General features: G+C 43.4%; 1 protein-coding gene across 9 annotated transcripts in view; it reads left to right on the forward strand.

The window, feature by feature from the left end:
- The window catches only part of LOC122560261 (protein NDRG3-like), a 129,324-nt gene extending 111,739 nt beyond the window's left edge, over positions 1 to 17,585 (forward strand). For 3 of the 9 annotated variants that reach the window (XM_043710765.1, XM_043710773.1, XM_043710772.1), the window contains 3 exons: positions 1,795 to 1,809; positions 10,533 to 10,571; positions 14,124 to 16,288. In XM_043710765.1, the coding sequence (XP_043566700.1) occupies positions 1,795 to 1,809; positions 10,533 to 10,571; positions 14,124 to 14,293 (224 nt within the window). In that variant the 3' untranslated portion in view covers positions 14,294 to 16,288. Of the gene's footprint in view, positions 1 to 1,794; positions 1,810 to 1,888; positions 4,455 to 10,532; positions 10,572 to 14,123; positions 16,289 to 17,150; positions 17,232 to 17,532 lie in introns of those variants that run through there. The other 6 variants (XM_043710767.1, XM_043710766.1, XM_043710770.1 and 3 more) reach the window with 6 other exon arrangements.
- Positions 17,586 to 27,956: the final 10,371 nt, after the last annotated feature.

Consider the following 27,956-nt stretch of genomic DNA (forward strand, 5'->3'; position numbering starts at 1 on the left):
CCTGTCACTCCTTCCTTCCCTTCCTTCCTCTCCTCTCCCATCCCCTTCTCCCGCCACTTCCCCACCCCCTCTGGTTTGCCCTTGTAAAAGTTATATTTTTCGGCCCTCCAGTGTTTTGATATCCATTGTGTTTATTTCACATCAAAGTAAGGCGCTTATGATTTCCTGAGATTCACTTCTTTTGCACTGCCTGATGGGTCATGGAATCAGACCTGGGATAACCGTCAGTGTTTCTTACAGCACCAAACACTGTCAATCTGCCCAGATTATGTGTTGCCTTTTTCTCAATCTGCTCAGTGGTTCCTTGGGCTACTCTGAGCAGTCTTAAGTACCCCACCTTGGGAAGGCCTGTAGGGGCTGCAGTGTAGGCTTACCATGATGAGACCTCCACTTCAATGGTTAAATTAGGAAGAACAATGACACAAAATAGGTTTATATTCCTTCGAATTTAGAAGGTTCAAAATCATGATTTTGATTTCATTTTTTTAGGATATTATGAAAACAGATGCAAAATGTTTCCATTGTCTAGAACAAGATACATGCCTATAAAAGAAATGAGAACAAATTGGTCATAGAATCCCGACAGAGTGGGAGCAGGCCATTCGGCCCACACAAACCCCTCCTACCAATCCCCGTAATTAGATTAGATTACTTACAGTGTGGAAACAGGCCCTTCGGCCCAACAAGTCCACACCGACCCATCGAAGCGCACCCACCCAGACCCATTCCCCTACGTTTACCTCTGCACGTACACTGTAGGCAATTTAGCATGGCCAATTCACCTAACCTGCACATTTTTGGTCTGTGGGAGGAAACCAGAGCACCCGGAGGAAACCCACACAGACACAGGGAGAATGTGCAAACTCCACACAGTCACCTGAGACAGAAATTGAAGCCGGGTCTCTGGCGCTGTGAGGCAGCAGTGCTAACCACTGTGCCACCCTGTAATCCTGCATTTCCTGTGGCTAATGTACCTAACCTGCATATTACATGTAATTTAGCACAGCCAGTTCACCTAACCAGCACATTTTGGACTGTGGGAGGAAGCCCACACAGACATGGGGAGAGCGTGCAAACTCCGCACAGTCAATCACCCAAGGGTGGGATTGAACCCAGGTCCCTGGTCTTATGAGGCAGCAGTGTTGACCACTGAGCCACCGTGCTGCCCTTTTCAAAAGTGAAATTAAGGGAAACTGTTCTATATGAAAAGGGTAGTAGATGTTTGGAACCCTGTTCTACAAATGGCCATTAGTGCTAGATCATATGTTAACAAAAGACTTACAAATTCTGATTTTAAAATAAGCCAAGAAATTAGCAGGTAGAGAGCAAAGTTAGAATTAAGGCAACAGATCAGAACAGGTTCAAAGCACTAAAGTAGCTTCCTTCTCCTTCCATGATCCTATATCTTCTGTTGCTGGCTCATTTAAGTTTATAATTTGTGTTCGACAGACGTTTCTGTATAGCCCCTTAGTGTTTCTGTGTGGTGTTGTCAATTCTGAATGGTGAACCGTGAGATAATAAACCAGTGTTGTACACAGGCCTCTTTACCCCTGTCTGACCCAGGGGTCCTGGAGCTTGCTGCGCTTTTATTCAGCTTTTTTGCTTTGAGGAAGTGGAGGGGAGTTTCTTAAATGTCAATTTCTGTCAGGTATTTGTATTTATGATTCAGAAATGAGGGGGAGAATCCAGTCCCAATAATGTAAGTATTGCATTAAATTGTTAGGTTACTCCTCAGCTTCAACTGTGCAGGAGTGAGGTGTGAACTAACTGTCCCCATTCCTGTCTCGTTTACAGTGTTTCCAAGTCATTGTAAGTACTTGTAGCAATGGGCTTGAATGTCTGCATGCTCTGGGATGGAGTCTCTTACTCAGTGCTTCTGTTTTACTAGGGAAACAGCCCTGGGGTTTCCTTTCGAGTGGAAAAAGAAAAGACCCAGTATCAATTGAATAGAAACTCTCAGAAATTTGAGTTTGTAATAATCTCCCAGTTGACTGTTAGCCCTTTGATCATCTCATAACTTCAAAGCTTTCCAATTCAGACCTAAAATCTGATTGATAATTGCTCCCGGTTCAACTCTCAGTCCAGGATTTGAAGCACATTTTCCAATGCTTGTATTTGTTCTGATTTAGGATCATAGATTCATAGAGAGGTACAACATGGAAACAGACCCTTCAGTCCAACTTGTCTGTGGGGTGAATTGGGACCTTAATAACATGCCATTTTATTCTGTGCACTTTGCAAAATCTCACCTGTGAAAATACATGATAGCCAGACCGAAAAACAGATTTCCTTTTATTCATTGGAATGTGGGCTTTATTGACAAGGCCAGTCAGTATTTGTTATCAGTTCCTCAAATGTGTGAGTGAGTGGCTTGCTGGGCCATTTCAGACAATTGTTAAAACCCAACAACGTTGGGTCTGGAGTCACACGTAGGCCAGGCAAGGTAAAGATGGCAGATTTCCTTCCTTGAAGGACATTAGTGAGCCAGATGGAGTTTACAGCCATCAGTGACAGATTGGTCTTGGTCACCATCACCGAGATTAACTTTCAATTCCAGATTTCATTCATTGAATTCATGTTTCACCAGCTTCCTTGTTGGGAGTTGAGCCCATGTACTGAAATAATTAACTGGGTCTCCTGGATTACTGGTTCAGTGACATTGCCGCAATCTCCCCACTGTTCATTCTTTTGTTTCCGATTTTGTGAGATAAAACCATTCATTTTTAGGAGGAGGCCAATCGGCCCAGCCAGTCTTTGCCAGCCCTTTTTGAAAGTCCAATCCCTGTAAATTATTCTGTTTCAAATATAAATCCAATTCCAATTATCCCCTCTGGATAAGGAGTTTGTTGAATCTGATATAAATTTGGTATCTGCCTTGCTTGTAGTTAAGACCCTTTGAGTTTGTATTTTACCTGGGCAGTTCTCGAATTTAATAAGCTCACTTGGCAATGAGCTGTTCTTGCCTCCTCTGACTATTCATCAATATTTCAACAAAGAGCGCACAGTTCTTTTGAAATTAGCCCACTATATAGGGAAATGTTCACTTGCATTGCAGTGAGATGTATAGCCACAAATCTCCTGGGACTTACACCCAGACCAACTGAGCTTTGAAAATGCGTGAGGTCCAGGAAAGGATGTTTTGACCAGCTTCTGGTCGCTACCTTCCGCACCCTGCTGGAAATAGGATGTATAGACACTGGGTTTGGCTGTGATCCCTCTCATTGCTGAATAGCTTCGCAGGCACTCACTGGTAAAGAAAATGTATTGGAGAGGCAGCTGCAGTCAGTAACGCTACGTAGTCCAGAAAGGAGCCCAAACATATAAAAGTGCAATAAATTGTGAAGGAGGTGTTTAATGCAAAATACCATAAAATGGCTTTCTGACTGATGGGATAAAAGTGCCACCCTTTCGATGTCCAGTTTCTCTAACATGATCAAATTTGAAGCATGAATAATTTAAATCTCCTTCCTAAGATTGGTTCATTTGGTAATTTCCCTCGTTAAGGTTTAAATTCAGGCCTGTAATTAATCCAGAGAAGTGGAATACTATGCTGGAGGCTTTTAATACTGGAGACCGACTTCCCACTGGAAACCCTAAGGCTCTTCCCCCTTTTTGACATGGTATGTTCCTCACGTCAGCCTCGGCAACAGGAATAGACACAGCACCCAAAGGCTGAACCGAGTGTGATGCTTGCCATTGATGGTCTGACTGAGACTGCAGTTTGCTGCATGGGACAGAGAGTACACATGTAGCTTTGTTCTTATTCTGCCTGATTAAACTCGCACACGCACCCTCCAACCCCAGGCTCTTTCACTGCCTGACCAGCAAAGGATCAGAGAACTTTAGGCAAAGTGCAAACTGCAGCACCGAGAGGTATTTCCAATTCATTACGTCTGTCTGTTGTGTAACTTCTGAGAAGCATTTAATGTAAAGACTTTGTGGAAGGGATGAGGAGGTTTAGTTAAAAAATGCATACATTTCACCCGCAATGACACGCTCCATTCCTAACATCTTCCCCCAGTACCCCCCTCAGCATACAACATGCACAGTCTATATTCACCAAGGCCTCTGTATAAGACCACACTACAAACTGGGAATGAAAATATGTAATATTTACTTTAATCTTAAAAATATCAATTAAATGACCCCTTAATGTCCTATAATACGTTAGTATACAGAGGAACCTCGATTATCCGGCATTCGAATATCAGATTATCCGGCAAGATCGCGAGGTCCCGATGCTCGGCTAAACTGCTATCCGGCATTCCATTATCCAGAATCTGATTGACCAAACTAAATAATCACCACCTGTGTCCTTCGGATAATCAAGGTTTCTCTGTAAATGAACAATATTCAACAGTACCGAGGAATTCAAACCTCCTCCTCTCAGTGGGGTAAAAACAATGACTGCAGATGCTGGAAACCAGATTCTGGATTAGTGGTGCTGGAAGAGCACAGCAGTTCAGGCAGCATCCGAGGAGCTTCGAAATAGACATTTCGGGCAAAAGCCCTTCATCAGGGTTTTTGCCCGAAACATCTATTTCGAAGCTCCTTGGATGCTGCCTGAACTGCTGTGCTCTTCCAGCACCACTAATCCACCTCCCCCTCTCAGTACCTGGTGTCACATCCTGACAATTAGAAATGTTCCCCTTACCCACATCCTAAGTGTCAATTAACTCATTTAAATTAGGTGGTGAGAGGATGAAGTTATGACACGGACAAGATTGGAATTCCTTGCTATTGTTGATTATTGTTCATTCATACCAATGTATTATGGAAAATTAAGGGGTCATTTAATTGATGTTTTTAAGGTCATTGAGATCAGGCAGAGAGAGGAACTAATGTTAGAATAAAGTCTTTCAGGGTGATGTCAGAAAGCAGTCCATCACACAAGTGCTGTTGAAAATTTGGAACTTTATTCTTTCCAAGAGGCTGTTTTAAAATGGGGTTCAATTGAAAACTACAATTGATACTCTGAATTACACAACCATGGTGGGTAGATGCTGCTGGGATACGGATTTGATTGGATACTGCTGAAAAGGGGGATATTTCGTTGAAGCTTTTTGTCTTGTGCTCATCAGGAAAAATGCAAGAATGCCAAATTTCAAATGAAGACAACAATTTATACCTCAGAAGGAAAGGGTGGGTGGCAAGTCAACTCTGATTGGCTGAGTTAATGCCCTGGCAAAAGCCATAAGAAACTGTAGGTTTGGTCTATAAGAACAGCCTATAGACCCATCTGCACGTCCAGTGCAAAGTTTAAACATATTTACTTTGTAGAGAAGGTGTCTTGAGTCTGAATGTATGTCACTTGCCAAAAGCTTCAACGAAATATTTCTCTATTCGGTCGTATTCAAGTTGTGAACTAACAACTGCTTAATTGAATGGAGGAGCAGGCTTGGAGAGATAAACACCTACTTGAGTTGCCAAGACCCTAGAAGAGGATTTAAGTTAGTCAAAGAGAATGAGGCACCAGACCTCCACAAGTCATGTGACAAATAGTTCCCTTGAGGTGGGTGCAGATGATAGAGTCCTCCTTAACTGTGCCAGTCTTCCTCCCTTCAACCCCGGGGGTCTCCGGGCACCACTGGAAGAATCAGTGGGAAACTCACTGAAAGAATTAGCCAAACTTTGCCGAGCAGGTGGTGACTGGTCAGAAGGATTGTCAGATCGAGATCCCGCCCTGCCAGTTCCCTGGGGATATTGAGGGAGAAGGGGGCAGAGTGGAGTTTCAGGCCAGTGCTTGACCTTCTTATTGTGTACGAGTATGTAGAATTCCCACAAGTTGACTAGAAACATCATGCTGTCACTTAAATGGTAAAACCCTCACTGAGATGTAAAGCATCAGCTCGTTTTAACGAGAATCTGAATGACAGCTAAAATAATGAACTAGCTAGACAAGCAGGGGGCTGGGAGAACACAGCAAGCCAGGCAGCATCAGGAGGGACAAGCAGGAGGCTGGGAGAACACAGCAAGGCAGGCAGTATCAGGAGGTGGAGAAGTCGACGTTTCAGGTGGAAACCTTCTTCAGGACTGGGGGTGGGGGAAGAGGAGCTGCAGATAAAGGGGGTGGGGGGTAGGGTGGTGAGGTGAGGATAGGTAAAGACAGGCAGAAAGTATGACCTGATTGGTCAATGGGAGGAATGAAACTGGTTAGTAGATTCCAGCATCTGCAGTTCTTTTCTCTCTAAGCGAAATAATGAACAATGCAGGATGGAAGATTGAAATCATTATCACTTGAGTAATTTCACTTCCATTTCATGCTAAGCATTCTCTCTCTCTCTCTCTCTCACACACACACACACAGGCACACATGTGCACACATACGGTGTGTTTAAACTTATGATGAGAGTTACACACAGACAAATAATTTACTGGAATCGTCGCTTTAGCACGGAGTGAAAAGTCTTGCTTTGTGCCACACCAGACTCAGCCCATCGCCCAGCCCTAGTCGTTGGCTGTCGAGAATTATGTCATTGATTGTTCTGTGAATTTCGACATCCACAATGGGCTGTACTGCACCATCAATAGTTGTCTTTCCGCCACCAAATCACTGTGTTTCAGAGTAAAGCTGTGTGGGGTTTTTTGTGACACGGGTCGATCCTGTTCACTTGCTCCTTCACTCACCCTCACTTGAAGCCCACTCGTATCTCAGTTGACGTTGGTCTTGATCTCAGGTTTTTCACTGAGCAGTTGTGCATGTGTTACCCGCACACCCCGACTGGTTTAATCAAAGTTGTAGCAGGTGGCTTCCAAGGCATTTCAGTGTGTATTGTTGAGGGGGGCAGTCCATTTGCCCTGGACTTGTGTTCTCCTGCTTCAGTTCCAGGACACTGGCTAATGTTCAGTAATTACTTGTTCATGCAAGTGCATGTTTGTAGAAAAGCAGCTACTTGCTGAGTAGAGGCTGAATGTGCTTTGAAGGACGACATCACGGTTGAATGATGCAACACTGGAGGAGGCCACTCAGCCCACAATGTCTGTGCCAGCATATTACTCAGATTGGACCTCAATGGGCTCTGCTTCACTCTTGTCAGTGGTGGGTTCTCACACGTGCTTCAGTTTGTCCTGATTTGAGCTTCTCCTGCTTGCAACAAACCCGAGAATGTCGTTTTTGACCATTGATGACAAGTAATGGCGGTCAAGATGCATGTTTCTGAAATAATAGACTTTCGAAAAATGCTTTATCACGTACGGCACCCTCTGGCTGTGTTTTGCAATGAGCAGGTGTGGTGTGAGTGACAGTCGGAAAAAACTAAAGTAACTCACAATAAAAAATCTTTTTGATGGTAACAAGTGAACACAGCAGGGTGTCACTTCCTACAGCGCTGTGTAACGCAGGAGAAAGCTTCATCTTCATCCTTTTTATTTCCTACACTCTCACACCTTGTAAGCCATTTTCTCACACTCTCACCTAACCCCAGTTCCACAGTCTCTTTCTGCCCCTCATCTTCTTTCTCACTCTCTACTGACCCACTTTCTCTCCCCTCCCTCTCCCTCCCTATCCCGATTTCCCCAGTCTAGTCCTTTCCCCTGACACACACAGTTCCAGTTTCCAGCTGTTGCTCAGGTCACCCTCCATCAGTTTCCCTGCTTTCCCCCATTCCACCTTCTCATCAATACCTCTGATCCCGCCCAAAATTCTTAGTCCTATTCCACCAACCCACCTTCTCCAACCTTCAGTTTTTCCCCCTTCCCTTCCTCAGACTCACTCTCTGCTCTGACTCCTATTTCTCCAAAACGCTGTAAAGAATTGAGTGGCTGGAGTGTTTTGGACTCTGCTTTGGAAGTAAACTGGGAAGTGGGGAACTGAATAAACGTATTGCGGATCAGTTATTGAACTCCCCTCATGGGATACAGTTATTCTTAAATTGCTCCCTGGTACAACTTTTAGAATGGAGCCACCAGTGTATTAAGGTAAAGGTAACACTGCCAAGCTCCCAGGGGCCCATAGGGCTGCTGTCTCACTAGAGAGAGTGATGACTGATGGAGAATTTAAACTGAGGGTCTCCATATTCGGGCAAGGAGCAAGGTTGAGATGGTAGGATTTTCATGGGATCCTCAGCTGGTACGGGAATTGAAGCTACGCTACGTTGGAAGCTTGCCAACTGAGCTAACTGACCCCGAAACAGAGAGTTTGTGAAACCAGAAAGTACCCAGCTCGAACCCATTTGGTTGGTCTCAGCTGATTATAAGTAGATTCTGTGCAGTCGTCATCCAGATTGGAGACAGAAATACGCTTAGGGTTCTCATTCATTTGTACGAACCTCACTAAATAAGTCGTACAGCATGGAAACAGATGCTTCAGTCCAACTAGTCCACGCCCCTACCAAGTTTCCCAAACTAAACTAGTCCCACTTGCCTGTGTTTGGCCCATATCCCTCTAAACCTTTCCTATTCATCTACCTGTCCAAATGTCTTTTAAATGTTGTAACTGCACCTGCATCTACCACTTCCTCTGACAGTTCATTCCACACATGAACCACCCTCTGTGGGAAAAATTTGCCCCTCAGGTTCCTTTTAAATCTTTCTCCTCTCGCCTTAAAAACAGGCCTCCTAGTTTTGAATTCTCCCACCCTAGGGAAAAGTCCTTTGCTATTCACCTTGTCCATGATCTTCATGATTTTATAAACCTTCTGTAAAGTCATTCCTCCACCTCCTATGCTCCAGGAAGAAAAGCCCCAGCCTATTCAGTTTCTGTCTAACTCAAACCCTCCATTCCTGCAACATTGTGCTAAATCCTTTCTGAACCCTCTCTAATTTAGTAATATCCTTCCAATAGCAGGCCGACCAGGGTGCACATAGTACTCCAGGAGAGGCCTCAACATGATTTCCCAACTCCTATACTCAAAGTTCTGAATGAAGGCAAGTGTGCAAAATGCCTTCTTAACCCCCTGTCCATCTGTGATGCAGCTGTGATTCAGAATTATGTATCTGAACCCTTAGGTCTCTCTGTTCGACAACACAACCCAGGGCCTGAACATTAATTGTATAACTCCTGTCCTTGTTTGTTTCACCAAAATACAATATCTTGCATTTATCCAAATTAAACTCCATCTGCTAGTCCTCAGCTCATTGACCCAATTGACCAAGATACCTTTATAATCTTAGACAACCTTTGCCACAGCTTGAAAACTGCACTGGAGGGAGGTTGGGTTAGTTGTGATGCCTGCAATTGGTCGATGGCTTAGTTGCATGTGAACAAAGAGTCACTGAGCAAGTCAGCAAGGAGCTGTTGATGTCCATTGAACTGTAGCTAACTCGGAGCTTTCAGTAGAGAACGTGAGGAAATTAGGAATGGATAAAGAAAAGGAGCAACAGGTTACTAAATGAACAATCCATGTTCGATTATTGCATGTGTGTTTCTCTACATTTTCACACTTTATTCTGATCATTGTCCTTACTTGTTAAAGAATGGAAGTGTTCTTCCTTTTGGCACCATGTTCAGTGTTGTAGGAAAGGCAAAATTTGAAGCGTGTTAAAATGGACCGAGTGAGTTTACATCGATATAAAACCCCACAAACGAATATCTTGTATCAATAAGGGTCCCACTTGCTGTTCTTCCAAAAGCAAATGTGCATGCTGGGTATGTGAAATGAGAACAGAAAATGCTGAGAATACTCAACACGTCCATGGAGAGAGAAGCAAAGTTAACCTTTTAGGTTGATAACCTTTCATCAGAACTTTTTGTCAGCTGCTATTCTTAACATGCTGTACGTGATAGTCCTCTCTGTTAAAACATGCAGCAAGAATTCATGTTGTTCACACCTGCTTCAGAGATAGCACAGAGATCTCTCCCTATTTATGATGACAGTATTGTAATCTGAGATTCACTGATGTGTACAGGTATTCTCAGTGTTTAAGCCAGTCAAGCTTTACCTGTACTTTATTGTATATGATAACGTTTGAACCACTGTTACACACTCTGATTTCCGTATTCTCTATATAATGACATGGGAGTATGTAAGCATGAAGCCAAAGGCAGATATATCTGGTTTTAGTTTTCAGTAGAGCCCCTTCTTCCCCCACTGTCCTCCTGGTTGTGTGAGCAACTGCGTTTTGGCCTCCAGCTGATCTCCCCTCGTTCGATTTGCAAAGGTCCCCCTGCCCCACCTTTGTGTTGCAGTGAGTGAGACTGTGACAGCAAACGTGGGTGGGTGAGAGGGCCTTTAAGTGGAAGAAAAGCACTGACCTTAGCAAAACACCCAGTGTCCAGCCACTGAAACAGAGTGGGCACTGGTGTGCAAAGGAGAGGACTGGAAACTGACTTCACTACAGAATGTAGGAGGTGCATTGTGGGTGGGTGTTGTGCACGCCCAGCAATTCCGAGAGCATGCGTGCACCATTGTTTTCGAACTGACTACCGAACACTCTATATAGAAATCAGCAACTCCCCCTCACCCCATCTCTGTGTGTTACAGCCTTTGCAACATACTCCCAGCTGTCTGCTGTTATGTATTGCGTGTAATGTCCGTTGTATAACCAATAATAACCTGGTTCTTTTCCTGTGTGTCATCCCACCTGCTTTACAGTCCCTTCTGTCCAGCTCAGCCACCTGCACAGTGAAACAGGTAGCTCTATGTGCATTCAATGTTTCCCATATGCATTAGTCTCACACCCTCTCCTTTTGTGTTAATGCTTATAAATTTTTCTATCCTTTAGTGGTGACAAGACTATTCAGAGCGTGCACACAAATTAGCACATTGAGACAGTCCACCCCTCTTAATTCAAAGTTGGCTAATTCAACATATCAGATAACTTAATTCCCATTTTGGCATTGTGGACTAGCTGGATCCAAAACAACTATTTCTTAACATAACCACTGACTTTGAATCATCAGGAGTAGACTTTCATGCACCGCTTATTTGCGAAGTGTTTAATTGAAGGATTGGCTCAGTTTGCTGGTGAATATTTTTGGCTGGGTTTTTATTTTGGTGGCTCCTCCCACTGCATCCTGGGACATTTGGATTCAGTTCAGCAACTTTTATCCCAAAGTTTCCAGAAAACCCGTCTGGCTTGGAAATCAAGTCAGGACACAGCATGTTTCCAAAGGCAGCCTGTTCGCACGGTTTGGTATGTTAACGGACCTCCTTTAACAGAATGTAAGCACCAGCCATTTCTTAGAAACCCATCAGCGAAGAGGAGCAGACATGGAGCCAATGTTAGGAGGTAACCAAATACTTGGCCAATGAGGATAATGGCCTGGTATGATGTAGAGAATCTCAGGTGAATGGGTGTCCCTGCTATGAGAAAGTCAAAGCAGTTGGTAGATATAAGACACTTTGCGATGACTCTGGGACTCTAACACTCAATCTTTGGTAAGTAAGCAATCTTTAAAAGACGGACCTCCCACAGTTTCCTTGCAGGACCCTGGAGGGCTGGATGAAGGCAGGAGTGTGACCATGTTGCGATATAACGGGATTGTGAAGGGAATAGGTTGAGCATGAATTAACCATCCTTGAAACCTAAAAGTTCGGACACTTTCCAGTTTCAAGCCAGGCTGACTGATGTGAATTCTATCCCACCACCATGTTTAGTTGGTTTGTTTGAGCGTGGTTCCTCTTGCATGGCACCGTTCTCTTTTCACTGCAATGACATTGTGACACGCTTTCTGATTTTTGTATGTGCGTGTGTGATTTGTGTTGGGTATCTTGCAAACCTCCACTCTCTTTCTCCCACCTCAATCCAGGATGCTTCCTGCACATGAATGAATTTGGGGCTCGTGTGTGCAAACAGACCATTACCTTTCCAAGCATTTCACTGGTGACCTCCACTGCCACATTGGGTTTGGGCAGGGCTGGAGGGAACCATGACAGGCCTTGAGGGAGAATGTTCTAACTTACCTTGGACGAGTGAGTGTAAATGTTGATAGCATTCAGTTCACAATTAGACTCTGACAAGATGTGAAACTGAAGACCCATCTGCTCTTCAGTTAGTTGTTGTAAAACAAGCTCTAACACCAATGGAAGAAGAACAGTGGAGTCCACTTAGCGTCCTGGTAAACATTTACTAACTAACTAACCACCACCAAACTGAGTGTCTAGACATCTATTTCATCACTGCGTATGCCCTTTTACCATGGACACACTGGCTGGTGCATTAGCATTCTCAACAAAAATAAAGCATTTTTGGAAGAATCTGACGATTTAAAGGCAATTTTTTTTCCGTCTGTCAGCTAGATACATATTGTATTAAACCAACTTCCCCCTCCCTCTTTTCCCATCATCAAGTGAGGTTAAACCAGAGCCATTATGTTGACATGCAGCCCTTTGGACGCTTGTCCAGATGCACCTTGTGAGAGAGTGTGAGGAATGAAGCAACGAGAAGGTGGAAAAATGAGGACCAAAGTGTTTCAGATCCAGACAGCCCATGTGACCATGAGAAATTTGTTGCGATGCGAAAAGCTGGAGGCAAAAGCATAACCTTTTCAGGAGGCACCGTTTAGTGCAGCCCCTCCTTCCCTCACAGCTCGAGGTGTCATTCTGGTCTGTTTGCCCAACCCTGACACTCATTGCAAGGTTGCTATCCTTTGTTGAAGCCTTGCATCATTAGGACCTGCGCTGTCCAAAGCAACAGGAATAGATTGCAGGCAGAGTCCATCCAATGATGCAGTGGGGCTTTCGGTGTGCAGTAGCGTTGAGATCTCTTCATTGAAATGCCATGCAGACCTTGCAAGTTTACTAGTGGAAGTTTCCTGGAGAAACCCGTGTTCATAGTGAGATGGTCAAAATGATGCGTATGTATTTTTTTTTTAGAAACAGCCAAAAGTGGAGATTCTGCCCATGGAATATTGGGCTGTTTGATCCACAGTCTGTTTCAAAGTTAGTTGAGCCAGGCCACTGTTGACTGTCAGTGCTGTAGCTCAAAAGGGCTATGGATAGAAAGAACCACACATTGTAACAGTATGAAAGTGGCAAACATTGGAAAAGTCTGTGAAGCGGAAGATCAGGTAAATCCACTTATGTAGAATTCTTCACCAATATCTGCAGCAAAAGTTTAAAATTATCAACAAATTAAATTAATCTGCCAGGCATTTCTAACCTTAGTAAAACATATCAATGTGTTTAAGGGAACTGTCAGACAAGAACCAAAATAATCAATGCCCCAACTCTCGACCCCAAACGAAATCCATTGGGACTCCCAACCAAAGGTTTGGACAATAAATTAGCTGTTACACAGCATTGTAACGGATACAACCATAGGCTGAGAACATTCCGAGAGTTTGGAGTCTAGATAGTTGAAGACAAAGCCACCAACAGTGAGGCGAAGTCAGTGGGGGAGACAGAGTTGAGAAACCAAAGTGTTGGAACGTGGTTGCAGAGGTGGAAGGGGGCGAGACAATGGAGAGCTTGGAACACGTTTAGAAATTATTTTATTCAAGCCATTAAGTTTGTTAGTAGCTCCATGCATTTTGACACTGAGCCTTACAGGTCAAGAAAATCCGCAGTTGTTCCCCAAGCTAGGTCAGTCAGCTCCTGGCTGTCCATTGATCCTGGGGTCTATGATCTGGAGGAGGGATAAATGAGGCACAATTCCAATTGGTGATTGACATTGAGTAAACCAACTGGGAAGTGCATTGTGGATGCATACTGGGGGTAAGGAATGGATTGAATTGGGGAAAAAAGGGTTAACACTCCAACAATAAAACAAAAATCAGTTTTTCACCAAGCGGCTGACCAGATCAGCTGTCCCAGTCGAATTAGAGTGAGAGGGCAACATTGCAAAAAGGTACATATTTTTCAGAGTGTTTTCCAATGTGCCAAAGCCACAGAGGAAAGTTAGGTTGGTGGAATGTAATGGAGGAACGCGATGTACTTCCAATTAATAGAGCAATTGTGTTTCAGAACAGAGATGCAACTTGACAGATCCATCTCTGGAGGTTTTGCTCACATTTTCCAACCCAGTGAATAGTTTGATTTTTTTTTAATGGTCCCCACTCCGGACATTCTCCCCAGGAAACAACAATCCAGCAGGCTTGTAAGCAAAACCCATTAAAAGAACTAAGTACGTTTTCCTTCTAATCACTTTCTTTGTATTTGTGTGTGTGTATGTGTGTGTATGTGCGTTTTCTTTTTCCTTCCCACCCCTTCCCCCACCCTCCCCTCCCCTTCTGCCCACCCTAGTGCCAGCTGTCAGCATGACCAGGCTAAGCCGGGCTCGCACCACCTCGACCTCCAGCGTGGGATCCGGAGAGACTGCCCGTAACCAACCACCTGCCAGCAGCCAGGCCGATGCCATGGGGAACAGTGACGCAGTCCAGGGCCAACCTCAGACCATGGAGGTTTCCTGTTAAAACCGCAACTTGAGCCGTTAATTTATTACGTCGTTTTTTTTCTCTCTCCGATTCAAGAGGTCGTCAATTTGGCTGAGTCACAGCCTTAAAAGAAACCCAGCCACAGAGAGCCCGTTTCCTTGTACAATTGTGTCTCTATAGTGCATGCCTGACTCAGTGTTTGATGCTCTCACACTGTAGTTGATTTAATTTCTTTGGAATATTCATGTTTTACCCAGCGGTACTGAATGCACCGTGTTACATTACCGAGTTCCCTGTGTGTTAACCAAAGTCGTTCACGTCTTCCCTGGATTTAAAGGGGCAGTGCCAGAGTTTTCTTTTACCTCCCATGCCACCCTGTACTTCCAAACTAACCCCCGCCATTCCAGTATCGAACCAATGGATAGAAAAGAGGATATAAGCAAAATACGGCAGATGCACAGGAGCTGGAAACCTGAAATAAAAACAAAATGCGATGGAAATACTCTACGGGTCAGACCATCTGCAGTGAGAGAAACAAGAGTTACTATTTCGGAACAATGACCCTTCCTCAAAATAGTTTGTGGACCTTAGAATATTCATTGTTTCTCTTTCTCCTGACACAGCCAGATCTGCTGAGTATCTCCAGCATTTGTTTTATTTTAAGGTTAAACAAACAGCCTTTTTGTTTTTTAGTTCTAAAATTAGGCATTATTATATAGGTAAAGATATTTTTCTGGCTTTTCTGCATGTTCTCCACCTGGAGGTCCGTTAGCTCACTTGGCTGGATGGCTGGTTTGCAATGCACTGCCTGAGAACTCTCTTTCCCAACCTTTCCCCTTGCCTGAGGCATTGTGATCCTCAGGTTAAATCACTACCAGTCGTCTCTCCCTCTCTCTCTCTCTCTCTTTCTAAGGAGAGAGCAGCCCTATGGTCTGGTAAGACTGTGGCAACTTTACCCAACTATTCTCGCTTGGGAGCTCATGAGTTTGGCCCCTGAGTTCCATTTGACCTTCCAACCCTACAATGCCACTGCAGTGCAGAATCCAAAGTAAGTTCACCGTTGTGAAGAGGCGTGGGTCCTCTCTGTTCCCATGGAGGTTTTTAAGGGGCCCTTTGGCAATACTCAGCAGTTCAGGTGTTTCTGACCCCCTCCTGCCTCTGACCACATCAATGGAAATGGCAGATTAATTGGCCACCAGTCTTATTCTGTTAATGGAGATCTGTCTGCTGCAAAGTAGCAACTGGAAATGTCACTAATGCATTTCAAGATCTGAGTTATTATCTGTCATTACAAGTATAAAAATAGAAGCTCCAACAAGTTAACACGTTATAATTTACTCAGCGTTAGGAGTTGGGCAGCTATTAGGAATGTGACAGATTGCAAACCCATCTCAACATTTAGAGCTATATATCTGTGTGAATGAGCTACATCAGTGGCCTGCTTATTCCTGCCCCTTTGTTTGGTGAGTTCCCTGTGTAACTGAGCAAAGCTTGCGATTACAGCCCGGGCTCCATTTGGTGTCATGGTGGCATACTGCTAACAGGAATGATTTGAGACTATTCTTGGGTTTTTCCCTAAGCCCTTTGTATTCCCCTCCGATTGCAAATGCCCCTTTAAATAGTAACTTGTTGTTCATTTACCTTCTGCTTCCCCCTGCACCCTCCCAGGCTTTCTATGTTAAAGATTATGAGCTTGGTTTTGTTTGACGTTATTGTCTTGTTCACTGTACAGTCAGACAACTGCAGTGGGTGCCAACCACACCCACTCTCCATGTGATCAGTGTCTGTGTTCATCTCCTGTGTGGCTTTTCTCTGTGTTTGTTTTCCACATGGCTAAAGCACTAGCTTGAAAAATAATTTTTGAAAAAGTTTAAAAACTACAGGCACAAAAGCTAGTCGTGTAAGCTTGTAGTGTCTGTGTGCAGGTTTGTTGTAATAAATTGCAGGCATTTGACACAATAGCTGTCCTTAAAAGTTCTAGAGGTGAGCAAAATGGTGACTTTGAAATAAAGACAGAGCTCTGGCTAAAATTGACTCCTGTGTCTTGAGTCCATGTTTTCATGCAGTGACATCCGTTTAATGCGTTTAAATAGTTGTTTGCTAGTATAGGACATGTGCATTGTGGTAAAAATGAGGCTTTTTGTCTTACAGTCATCAGGACCACTGCAAGAATGCCAAATTTCAAAACTGTGTTCCGACTCCCAAATTCTACTTGCCACCGAGTTATCAACTTCTCAAGGATGAGTGGGCTGGGCCAGCCAGTGATGTTCATATCCCACGAGTGAACTAAGAATAAAAGTTCCACCCTCATGCAGCCACCCAATACTCTACTGTTCATTCCCAAACTTATACCAAGTCTTCTTCAATTCCTCACCACATGCTCAGTGACCAACATTGGCTCCCTTGTTTCAAATTAGGTTGGCACGGTGGCTCAGTGGTTAGCACTGCTGCCTCACAGCGCCAGGGACTCAGGTTCAATTCCAGCCTCGGGTGACTGTCTGCGAGGGTTTCCTCCAGGTGCTCTAGTTTCCTCCCACAATCCAAAGATGTGTAGGTTAGGTGAATTGGCCGTGCTATATTACCCATAGTACATTAGTCAGAGGGAATTGGGACTGGGCAGGTTACTCTTCAGAGGGTCATTGTGGACTTGTTGGGCCGAAGGGCTTGTTTCCACATTGTAGAGAATCTAAAATCTAAAAATCACATCGTCCTCTCTTGCCTCTGTATTTTGGTTAACAAGGAATGAAAGTTAGCTATTCCTTCTGCATCTCCATGCCAACCATTATCCAACCAATCAGCAACGTCATGCTGTATAAATTGTTGTTCCCATTTTGAATGTGATTTTCTTGTGTTTCATTCCTGGTGGGTCTAAGATTAAATGTCTCTTTTTATCCAGGTTCAGTTTGACCAAGGGATTATCTGTCAATCTCCCCCAGCCTGTGGATTCTCAGAGATCTCTGCATTCAATTAATCTTAGCCCCTTGAGCTCCTGTTTTAATTTCTCCCACTTTGGTAACCATGTTTTCAGTTGCCTGGGTTTTTTCACCTGTTTCACCTGTCCTGAAGAGACATTAGACTGTGAAATATGTTTGAGTCATGTGCAAATCCCATGTTGTTATCAGAACAGGCTTGTGTGGTATGGGTGTTCCAGAGAGTTGTTGTTTAACGAGTGAAAGTTGTGTGCACACTGTGTCTAAGGTCACTGAGCATTGTGCAGTGCAAGACCTCTCTAAAGTCATGTCTTTTGGATATCATTTAACTGCTTGCTTCCATCCCAGGGTCCCTCCCCTACATGTCATCTCCATGGAGAAAGTGAGGACTGCAGATGCTGGAGATCAGAATCGAGAGTGTGGTGCTGAAAAAGTACAGCAGGTCAGGTGATTGTGGAGAATAAGATTGTAAGACACAGAATTTATAACAAAAGTTTACAGTGTGATGTAACTGAAATTATATATCGAAAAAGACCCGGATTGTTTGTTAAGTCTCTCATCTTTTAGAATGACCATGTTGGTTTCATTTCTTCCATATGTAAGTCGCAAAACCTTTTCTCAAAGTTACATTAGTGAACTTTAACAATTTGTGTCATGTCTGCCCAGATAAGGTATTGAAGGTGTTAGCTCCCTGTGAGGCTATCTGTGTCAGAATGGTCAGACTGATTCTAATCTAAAAAATGGATTTACAGCATCTTACAGAATTTAACAAACAATCCAGATCTTTTTCAATATATAATTTCAGTTACATCACACTGTAAACATTTGCTACAAATTCAGTGTCTTACAATCTTATTCTCCACAACCACCTGATGAAGGAGCAGTGCTCCGAAAGCTAGTGCTTCCAAATAAACCTGTTGGACTATAACCTGGTGTCGTGTGATTTTTAACTTTGTGCACTCCAGTCCAACACCGGCATCTCCAGATCTGACAGCAGGTCAGGCAGCATCCGAGGAGCAGGAGAATTGACGTTTCAGGCCAGAGCCCTCCTGATGAAGGGCTTATGCCCAAAACGTCGATTTTCCTGCTCATCAGATGCTGCCTGACTGTCTGTACTTTTTCAGCACCACACTCTCAACTCTAATCTCTAACTACATGATTATCACCTCGAAAAGCTCCAATGAAACGATTGGAATACCCACAGTTTTTTGCAAATGTTCCTTTCATCTCTTACAGTGAAACCCTTCTGACCAAGTGTTACAGCCTTATTTGTTGTTCCATAGATAATGGCTTTGGAACACAGTGGTGTTCTGCAATTAGTGGGTACAGTCAACAGGTGGTGCTGTTGTCTGGCTGGACATACATCGTCAGTCACTTGCAATGAAACAGCACCTGATTGTAGGGGAACTTCCCAAAGCATTTCCAGTGACAACAATTACCAGGCAAAATTTGACACCAAACCACATAAGGACATATTAACATAGGTAGAGACGGTCTGAAACCTGTTGACCGTCCAGCTGAAGGAGTTGACCCCAACTGAGTGTTGCAGACTGGCACATTCCAAGGTCCAGGACTACGTGTTGAGGGACGCACTGAAGCTTGGGGCAGTTGCCACCAAGGCGCATTGGGGAAAGACCACTGTGTAACATCTGCCTGCCTAAGAAGAACAGAGGGCCCACCCAGTCATTTGGGCTCCGCTGATGCCTCAGCAGAAGAGCTGTTTAGTAAATGTACAGATTGTATATAGGAAAAATAAATTTTGATGTCTGTACGTAAAGCAATGTAATGTGTGCTGAAGAATGGCATGACCAATTGTATAGAGATCCTAATAATTTTATGAATAAAGTATATTTTTGAAATTAAAAAAAATATTAACATAGGTAGACCAAAGGCTTTGTCAAAGAAGCATGATTTAGGGAGCGTAGCACTTTTAGAATATTATAAAATAGTATGTGCCCTTGAGTACCATAAGAAGGTATTGGGTCAGATGATTTAAAAACTTGGCCAATTAGGTAAATTTTTAAGAACTTTTAAAGGTGGAAAGTGAAGTGGAGAAGTTTCGGGAGAAAAATTGGGCCCAGTTCAACAGAAGGAGTGGATAGCAGTGTTGGAGCAGTTAAAATTGGGAATGTGCAAGAGACTGGATTTAGAGGAATGTGGAGATCTCAGAGGGTTGTGAGATTGGAAGAGATCACAGAGACAGGGAGGGGCAAGGCCACAAAAGGATTTGAAAACATTGGATAAGAATTTTAATATCAAGATGTTTATGGGTGGCATGGTGGCTCAGTGGTTAGTACCAGAGTTCAATCCCAGCCTTGCGTGTCTGTGTGGAGTTTACACGTTCTCCCCGTGTCTGCGTAGGTCTCCTCCGGGTGCTCCAATTTCCTCCCACAGTCTAATGATGTGCAGGTCAGGTGAATTGGCCACACTAAATTGTCCGTAATGTTCAGGGATAAGTAGGCTAGGTGCATTATTCATGGGTAGATATAAGGTAGGGGAATGGGTCCGGGTGGGTTACTCTCCAGAGTGTCAGTGTGGATTTGTTGGGCCGAAGAGCCTGTTCTCACACTGAAACGATTCATTTCTACGTTGCATGACCAGGAGACAGTAGTTCAATGAACACTAGGCTGATAGAGCATCAAAAAAGAGGGAAGATAGATGGCAAAAATAAAATTAGTGTTTAGGAATTGGGCAGGTTAAGGAATGGCTGCCTGTGCTGAAACAATAAGGGAAATGAAAAGGCCACAGGAAGATTTTTGCAGGGTTGGAGGTAGTTACAGAAGTTAGAAAGAGTAAGGCCAGAAATGGGATTGAATCAAAGTTGAGGATTTTAAATGACCATGCATTTCGGGAAAGGGAGTTCAATATAAGGTTACGAGACAAAACCTAATGTTTCTCTGATGTATAGAAGCTTAAACTCTCTTTTTATCTGAGTATTGCTGAAACAGGAGACATGTTACTGAAGTTTTTTTTTATAGAATCCCCACAGTGTGGGAACAGGCCATTTGAAGAGATATCTCACTCAGATCCATCCCCAAACTCTATCCCTGCATTTTCCATGCCAAATACACCTAGCCTACACATCCCTGGATGCTATGGGGGTAATTTAGCAAGGCCAGTCTACCTAACATGCACATCTTTGGACTGTGGGAGGAAACCGGAGCACCCAGAGGAAACCCAATCAGACCCAGAGAAAATGTACAAACTCCACACAGTTACCCGAGGCTGGAATCAAACCCGGGTCCCTCGTGCTGTGAGGCAGCGTGCCACCCCTTGTACTCATCAGCACAAAGGCAAGAATAAAAAATTTCAAATGATGACAGTAATTTGTTCTACAGGACGAAATGAAAAACAATGGTGAAATGTAAGGTCCCCAAATTCTCAGGAAATTCAGCAAAGTCAGAAGGCTTGAACATGCTTCCTTTGGACAACCATTGCCGAACAATCCTGATGGTGATAGTAGCTACATTTAAAACTAATTTGAAATAATCACTTGAATGCGTAGCATGACTCAATTGCACTTGCTAAAAGGCACCCAAAGAGTAGAAGGCAAGTAGTAAACTCAGGAAAGAGCAAGTCGAGTTGAAATAGCAAGGGAAACCCTCAAAACGGAGAAGCTGCCTTATGGCAAGGGCTCCCCTAAAATGTCAAACTTGGCATGATCTGATCATTCTGCACTGAATTCCAAAGGGAATGAAATTATTACTCAGTAATGGAATCAAATTCTGCAGCTGATGATTTTTATACCCTCACGCTCACAGCCAAACCACTCTAAATCTAGTGTCTTTGACAGACTTTATACATTATTCTGTTATCTAATATTTCTCAGGATCTTGCAGAGGTAATTCACGAGTGACCATGGTGTCTTCCCACATTTTAAACCAATTGTTATGTGAGCCATTTCAGAATTTCAGAGGTTGACTGATCCTGGCTGTGTAAACTTGTAGGCCCTTTGGGACGGGGTGATTGTGGGGTAAACCTGGAAAAGGGCTTTGGATCGGGATCCAGCAAGTCCCAGAATTCACCTCAACTCTTGTTTGGAGTGGGACCACTGTCAGTCTCACTGTCATTGAGAGGGTGGAGTCAGGAGGAGGGATAGCCTTTTAATTATACACTAAGGGGATCAAGGGATATGGGGATTGGAAGGGAAAGTTTTTTTAAACTTTTTAATGGGCAAACCAGTATTTGTTGCCCATTCTGAATTAATCTTGGGTCAAGTGGCTTTTAAGAGTCATTTGCTGAACAATCCTAATTGCGCTAATCGCTACATTTAAAAAAAACTAACTTAAAATGATCACTTGAATGCATTGCATGACCAGTGGATAAAGGCAAAATATTGCAGATGCCGGAAATTTGACACAAACACAGACAATGCTGGAGGAGCTGAGCAGGTCTGGCAGTATCTATGGAGAGAGGAACAGAGTTAAAGGGTTGAGTGTGGTATGAGTCTTCTTCAGAACTGTTATCTGTATTGCAGTGTGATTGGACTCACATGAAGGTCAGACCAGATAAGGATAGCAGGTTTTATTCATTAAAGGATAATGATGAACCAGGTTGGTTTTAACAACTAACGCTGTCACCATAACAATGATTAGCTTTACATTCCTGATTTATCATCAATTGAATTAAATTCCAGAGCTGCCTCGGAGGGATTTGAACCTACACCTCTCGGAGAATTGGGCTGGAGCTCTGGATTACTATTATACTGATATTACCACCATGTTACCATCTCCACTTCATTGCCTGTCCTCTTAATGTAGAAGATGGGTAACTACCTTCTTGAATGGCAACAGACCTGAGGAGCTGCATGAGTTCCTGTCCTTATTTCTGATGTTCTCGTATCCTACATTGGGAGTTCCTTTGTTCTTTTTTCCCTGTGGTAAGTGACCTGAACCCCCCAGGACTGGGATGAGCTGAAAACAAGCTGTTGTGGTCATAAGGATCCTGGTATTTTGTGGCAATGGGGCACCCTGCACCTCCACACAGCCAGAGTCTTCCTTCTCTGTATTCGGGGGATGCTGTGGAAACACATGATATGCCAATTGTATCTCAATAGGGCAACTTGCCACAGACTACCCACTCAGATGGGTTTAACACATGGTGGACATGATCCTGATATGATTGCTTGCTAAGACATGGGAGAGCGGAAGTAGTCCATTTGGCCTATCATATCCACTACGCCATTCAGGTAATCCATTTTCCTGCCTTTTCCCCTTAACCCTTGATTCTCTTACTGATTAAAAATCTATCTCTTTAATGGCCCAGCCTCAACAACCCTCTATGCACAGATATAGCCTGAGAGAAGAAATTTCTCTTCATCTCTATCCTTAAACCTATTATTCTGAGATTCCGCCCTCTGGTCCTAGACTCTCTCACTAGGGGAAGTGACCTTTCTGCATCTACTCTGTCAGGGCGCTATATAAATGTTTAATTTTATAGTCCAAGATCTGTGCCCTTAGTTCAGCATGGGCACTCTTCATAGTTCCTCAGATATAGGCTGACTTCAGTGGATAATGCAAGTTCAGCCCTTTGGCATCATGTATTGGTGCTTTGAATGGTATTTTTGATTATGCAAACCATGCTATTATGGGGAGCAATGGGCACTGGAGTTGGCATTAGAGGTGCCGAGGCTATGATAACAAGAGGGGCACAGCGGGCTCGCTGTAGATTGGACACTTACCATTTTTCTGAAAGCATATTTGATTAGATTTTTGATTAGATTAGATTACTTACAGTGTGGAAACAGGCCCTTCGGCCCAACAAGTCCACACCGACCCACCGAAGCGTAACCCACCCAGACCCATTCCCCTACATCTAACACCTACGGGCAATTTAGCACGGCCAATTGACCTAACCTGTACATTTTTGGACTGTGGGAGGAAACCAGAGCACCCGGAGGAAACCCACGCAGACACGGGGAGTATGTGCAAACTCCACATAGACAGTTGCCTGAGGCGGGAGTTGAACCCGGGTCTCTGGTAACCATATTCCCATAATGGCTTTAAGATCATACCTATTAACCTCATTTATGCCATTAATTTTGTATATTTTAGTATGTTATTTTTCATCATGCATAACCCATCTTTGCAACATATGTGGGACAATTATAGATCATAAGACATAGGAACAGAAATTAGGCCATTCAGCCCATCGAGTCTGCTCCGCCATTTGATCATGTCTGATACATTATTCAACCCCATTTTCCTGCTTTCTCCCTGTAACCTTTGATCCCCTTGACAATCAAGAACCCATCTATCTCTGTCTTAAATATACTCAATGACCTGGCCTCCACAGCCTTCTGTAGCAGTGAATTCCATAGATTCACCACTGTCTGGCTGAAGAAGTTTCTCCGTTCTAAAAGGTCTTCCCTTTACTCTAAGGCTGTGCCCTTGGGTCCTAGTCTCTCCTACCAATAGAAACATCTCCCAAAATCCACTCTGTCCAGGCCATTCAGTATTTTGTAAGTTTCAATCAGACCCCCCATCCTTCTACATTCCATTGAGTATAGTCCCAGAGTCCTCAAACGTTCGTCATATGTTAAGCCTTTCATTCTAACCTGCCCAAATCTTTCTGCAGCCTCCCCACCTCCTCAATGCTATCTGTCCCTCCACCTGTCTTTATATCATCTAAAAACTTAGCCAGACTGCCCTCAAGTTCCTTCGTTTAGATCATTAATGTATAAAGTGAAAAGTTGTGGTCCCAACACTGACCCTTGTGGAACACTACTTGTCTCAGGCTGCCATTCCTGAGAAGGACCCTTTTATCCCCACTCTCTGCTTTCTGTCAGACAGCCAATCTTCTATCCATGCTAGCATCTAACCTCTGACACCATGGGCCCTTATCTTACTCAGCAGCTTCTGTGCGGCACCTTGTCAAAGGCATTCTTGAAGTCCAGATAGACAACATCCATTGGCTCTCCATGGTCTAACCTGCTCGTTACTTCCTCAAAGGATTCTAGAAGATTTGTCAGGTATGACCTCCCCTTGATGAAACCATGCTGACTTTGACATATTTTGCCATGCACTTCCAAGTATTCAGAAATCTCATCCTTCACAATGGACTCCAAAATCTTACCAACAATAGAGGTCAGGTTAATAGACCTATAATTTCCCATCTTTTGCCTTACTCTCTTCTTACATGGGGAGTTACATTAGCATCTTTCCAGTCCTATGGGACCCTCCCTGACTCCAGTTATACCTGAAAGATCACTACTAAAACCTCTTCAGCTATCTCCTTCAGAACTCTAGCGTGTAGCCTATCTGGTCCAAGTGATTCATCCACCTTGAGACCTTTCAGTTTTTCTAGCACATTCTCCTTGGTGATGGCCACCATACTCATCTCTGCCCCCTGGCCCGCTTGAATTTTTGGGATATTACTCCTGTCTTCCACCGTGAAGTCTGACACAAAGTACTTATTGAGTTCCTCAGCCATTTCTTTGTTCCCCATTGCTACTTCCTCAGCATCATTTTCCAGTGGCCCAATGTCACTTTTGCCTCTCTTATGCCCTTTATATATCTAAAGAAACTCTTGCAATCTTTCCAAATATTACCGGCTAGCTCACCCTCATACTTAATCTTCTCCCTCCTCATTTCTTTCTTCATTGTCCTCTATTGGTCTTTGTAAGCTTCCCAATTCTATGGTTTCCCACTGCCGTTCACCACATTATATGCTTTCTCTTTTGTTTTAATGCTATCCCTGACTTTCCTAGTCAGCCATGTTTGCCTCATCCTCCCTGTACCATGCTTCTTTTCCCTCGGGATGAATTTCTGCTGTGTCTCCTGAATTACTCCCAGAAATTCCTGCCATTGCTGTTCCACTGTCTTTTCTGTTAGGCTCCTCTCCCAGTCAATTCTGGTCAGCTCCTCCCTCATGCCTCTGTAGTTACCTTTATTCAGCTGTAATACTGTTACATCTGATTCCACCTTCTCCCTCTCAAATTGCAGAGGAAATGCTATCGTATTATGATCACTGCCTCCCAAGGGTTCCTTCACCTTAAGTTCCCTTATCAAGTCTATATCATTGCACAGCACTAAATCCAGTTATGACTGTTCCCCAGTGGGCTCCACCACAAGCTGCTCCAGAAGGCTATAAATGTGACTGATTTTGCTTTACCATGTATCCCAATGTACACCTGGTGTTTCCACTGATTTCCTATTTTTCCACTGCAATTAATGTGTCAGTTCCTAGTTCATGTTCCAGCATTTTGAAAACCCATCAGAATAAAATTATGGGAGAGAAATGTCGTCCCCATTGTGTGGGGTATTCGTTAGATCTGTTGAAAGCCTGTCCAATAGACTCCAAATTAACAACAAGAACAGAAATTGCTGGAAAAGCTCTGCAGGTCTGGCAGCATCTGTGAAGAGAAATGAGAGTTAACATTTCGGATCGAGTGACCCTTCCTCAGAATGAATTAATATTGCAAATTTGGTTTTTCACGCTCACCTGTTGTCTGCTGCGGATGAACATTCCAAACCAAGCTCACACTTTTGCATTAGTTCCTGGCAGTGAGCTACGAACAAAGGAGACCAGGTCAGTCACGATACTTTCAGAGTGACTATTCTTGCACTGATCCAGGGTCACTTTGAAAACATTGAACGAGAAACTGGCTAGATCGAATGAGACCTTGCAGGGAGCTTCTTGCGTATTGGGCCCATTAATAAGTTCTTGAGAAGGCTCTTAAACTTATTCTTCTTTTCAGCCAAAAGGCCGTCTTTTGAAAGTTATTTTTAATATAGGTCGTTCTGCTATAACGCGCGTTGCATTAATGCAAATTCGGTATCACATGATTGACGAACTGGGAACACTTTTTAAACCTCGAAGCTTGAAAGTGTGTATTGTTTATAACGCGATTCTGGCCCCGTTGGTTTAAAAGGTGCTGCTATTAAGCAACTTTCTTATAACACAGGGTTGCACAAGAACGGAACTGCCATGTTATAGCAGAACCGACTGTATTTTCAAAGATCAGCAACTGTTCATCAGTGTAAAGGCCAAATGATTCTGAATAGTTTTATAAAGTGCATCATTTAACATCAGGTTACTCACTGGGACTCACGGATTAGATGCTTAAATATGAAATGTTTTAATGTGTGTTTTAAACTTGTTTTCAACTATACAAATAAAACTACACTAGATATCAAATCGTATATATATATATTCCACATAAATTTTCTTTTAAAGAGATAGATAAGTTCTAAAATACCATCAAACTGTGCAGGTTCATGGCAGATTTTACAATATGTAAATGAGTTTTGAGCGGAAATTTGAGCCAAAAAAAACACACTTCTGAAAACAGGAGCAATTTTAAACACTGGGTGCACTCAGATGTAAAGGCAAGTGGAAACTCTTGTTCATGTAGAGCCTTTAACACCATTAGCAGGTCAACTACAGAAAGAAACTTCATTAAGAAGCTAGGTTGTGAATTTGCACATTCAGAAAGGAAAGGGTGTAAAAGGAGGTTGAATACCAATATTGGTGGAACATTTATAAATAATACATGGTTGATATGTGAGGGGTGATGCAGACAGCGGAAGGATTACGGGTAGGGTTAATAAGGTTTTCATTCCGAGAAAATCAGATTTTCATTCACAGATCACCAAACTGTGGAAAGGAACTAAGAAAAAAATCTGAAACCTTAATCAAGAAAAATAACAAATTTATTATAGTGAGGGATTTTAATGACTGGGGCAGAGATGGAGAAAAGGGAAATGGAATTCCTAGATGTTTGTGGGATTCCTTCCCCAAACAGCATGTTCAGATATCCCCAAGAGGCTGTAGTGTATCTTGTTGGTAAAATTCTAGAATCCATCATTAAGGATGAGGTTTCTAAATTCTTGGAAGAGCAGAGTCTGATTAGAACAAGTCAACATGGTTTTAGTAAAGGGAGGTCATGCCTGACAAACCTGTTGGAATTTTTTGAAGAGGTAACAAGTAGGTTAGACCAGGGAAACCCAGTGGATGTGGTCTATCTAGACTTTCAAAAGGCCTTTGATAAGGTGCCACACGGGAGGCTGCTGAGCAAGGTGAGGGCCCATGGTGTTCGAGGTGAGCTGCTGGGATGGATTGAGGATTGGCTGTCTAACAGAAGGCAGAGAGTTGGGATAAAAGATTCTTTTTCAGAATGGCAGCCGGTGACGAGAGGTGTCCCGCAGGGTTCGGTGCTGGGGCCACAGCTGTTCGCAATATATATTAATGATTTGGATGAGGGAACCGGGGGCATTCTAGCGAAGTTTGCCGATGATACGAAGTTAGATGGACAGGCAGGTAGTACTGAGGAAGTGGGGAGGCTACAGAAGGATCTAGACAGGTTGGGAGAGCGGTCCAGGAAATGGCTGATGGAATTTAACATGAGCAAGTGCGAGGTCTTGCACTTTGGCAAAAAGAATAAAAACATAGACTACTTTCTAAATGGTGAGAAAATTAATAAAGCCAAAGCACAAAGGGATCTGGGAGTGCTAGTCAAGGATTCTCTAAAGGTAAACATGCAGGTTGAGTCCGTGATTAAGAAAGCGAATGCAATGTTGTCTCTTATCTCAAGAGGGTTGGAATATAAAAACAGAGATGTACTACTAAGACTTTATAAAGCTCTGGTTAGGCCCCATTTGGAGTACTGTGTCCAGTTTTGGTCCCCACACCTCAGGAAGGACATACTGGCACAGGAACGTGTCCAGCGGAGATTCACACGGATGATCCCTGGAATGACAGGTCTAACATATGAAAAACGGCTGAGGATACTGGGATTGTATTCGTTGGAGTTTAGAAGATTAAAGGGAGAC

Source organism: Chiloscyllium plagiosum, chromosome 20, assembly GCF_004010195.1.
Source record: "Chiloscyllium plagiosum isolate BGI_BamShark_2017 chromosome 20, ASM401019v2, whole genome shotgun sequence".
Taxonomy (NCBI): Eukaryota; Metazoa; Chordata; class Chondrichthyes; order Orectolobiformes; family Hemiscylliidae; genus Chiloscyllium; species Chiloscyllium plagiosum.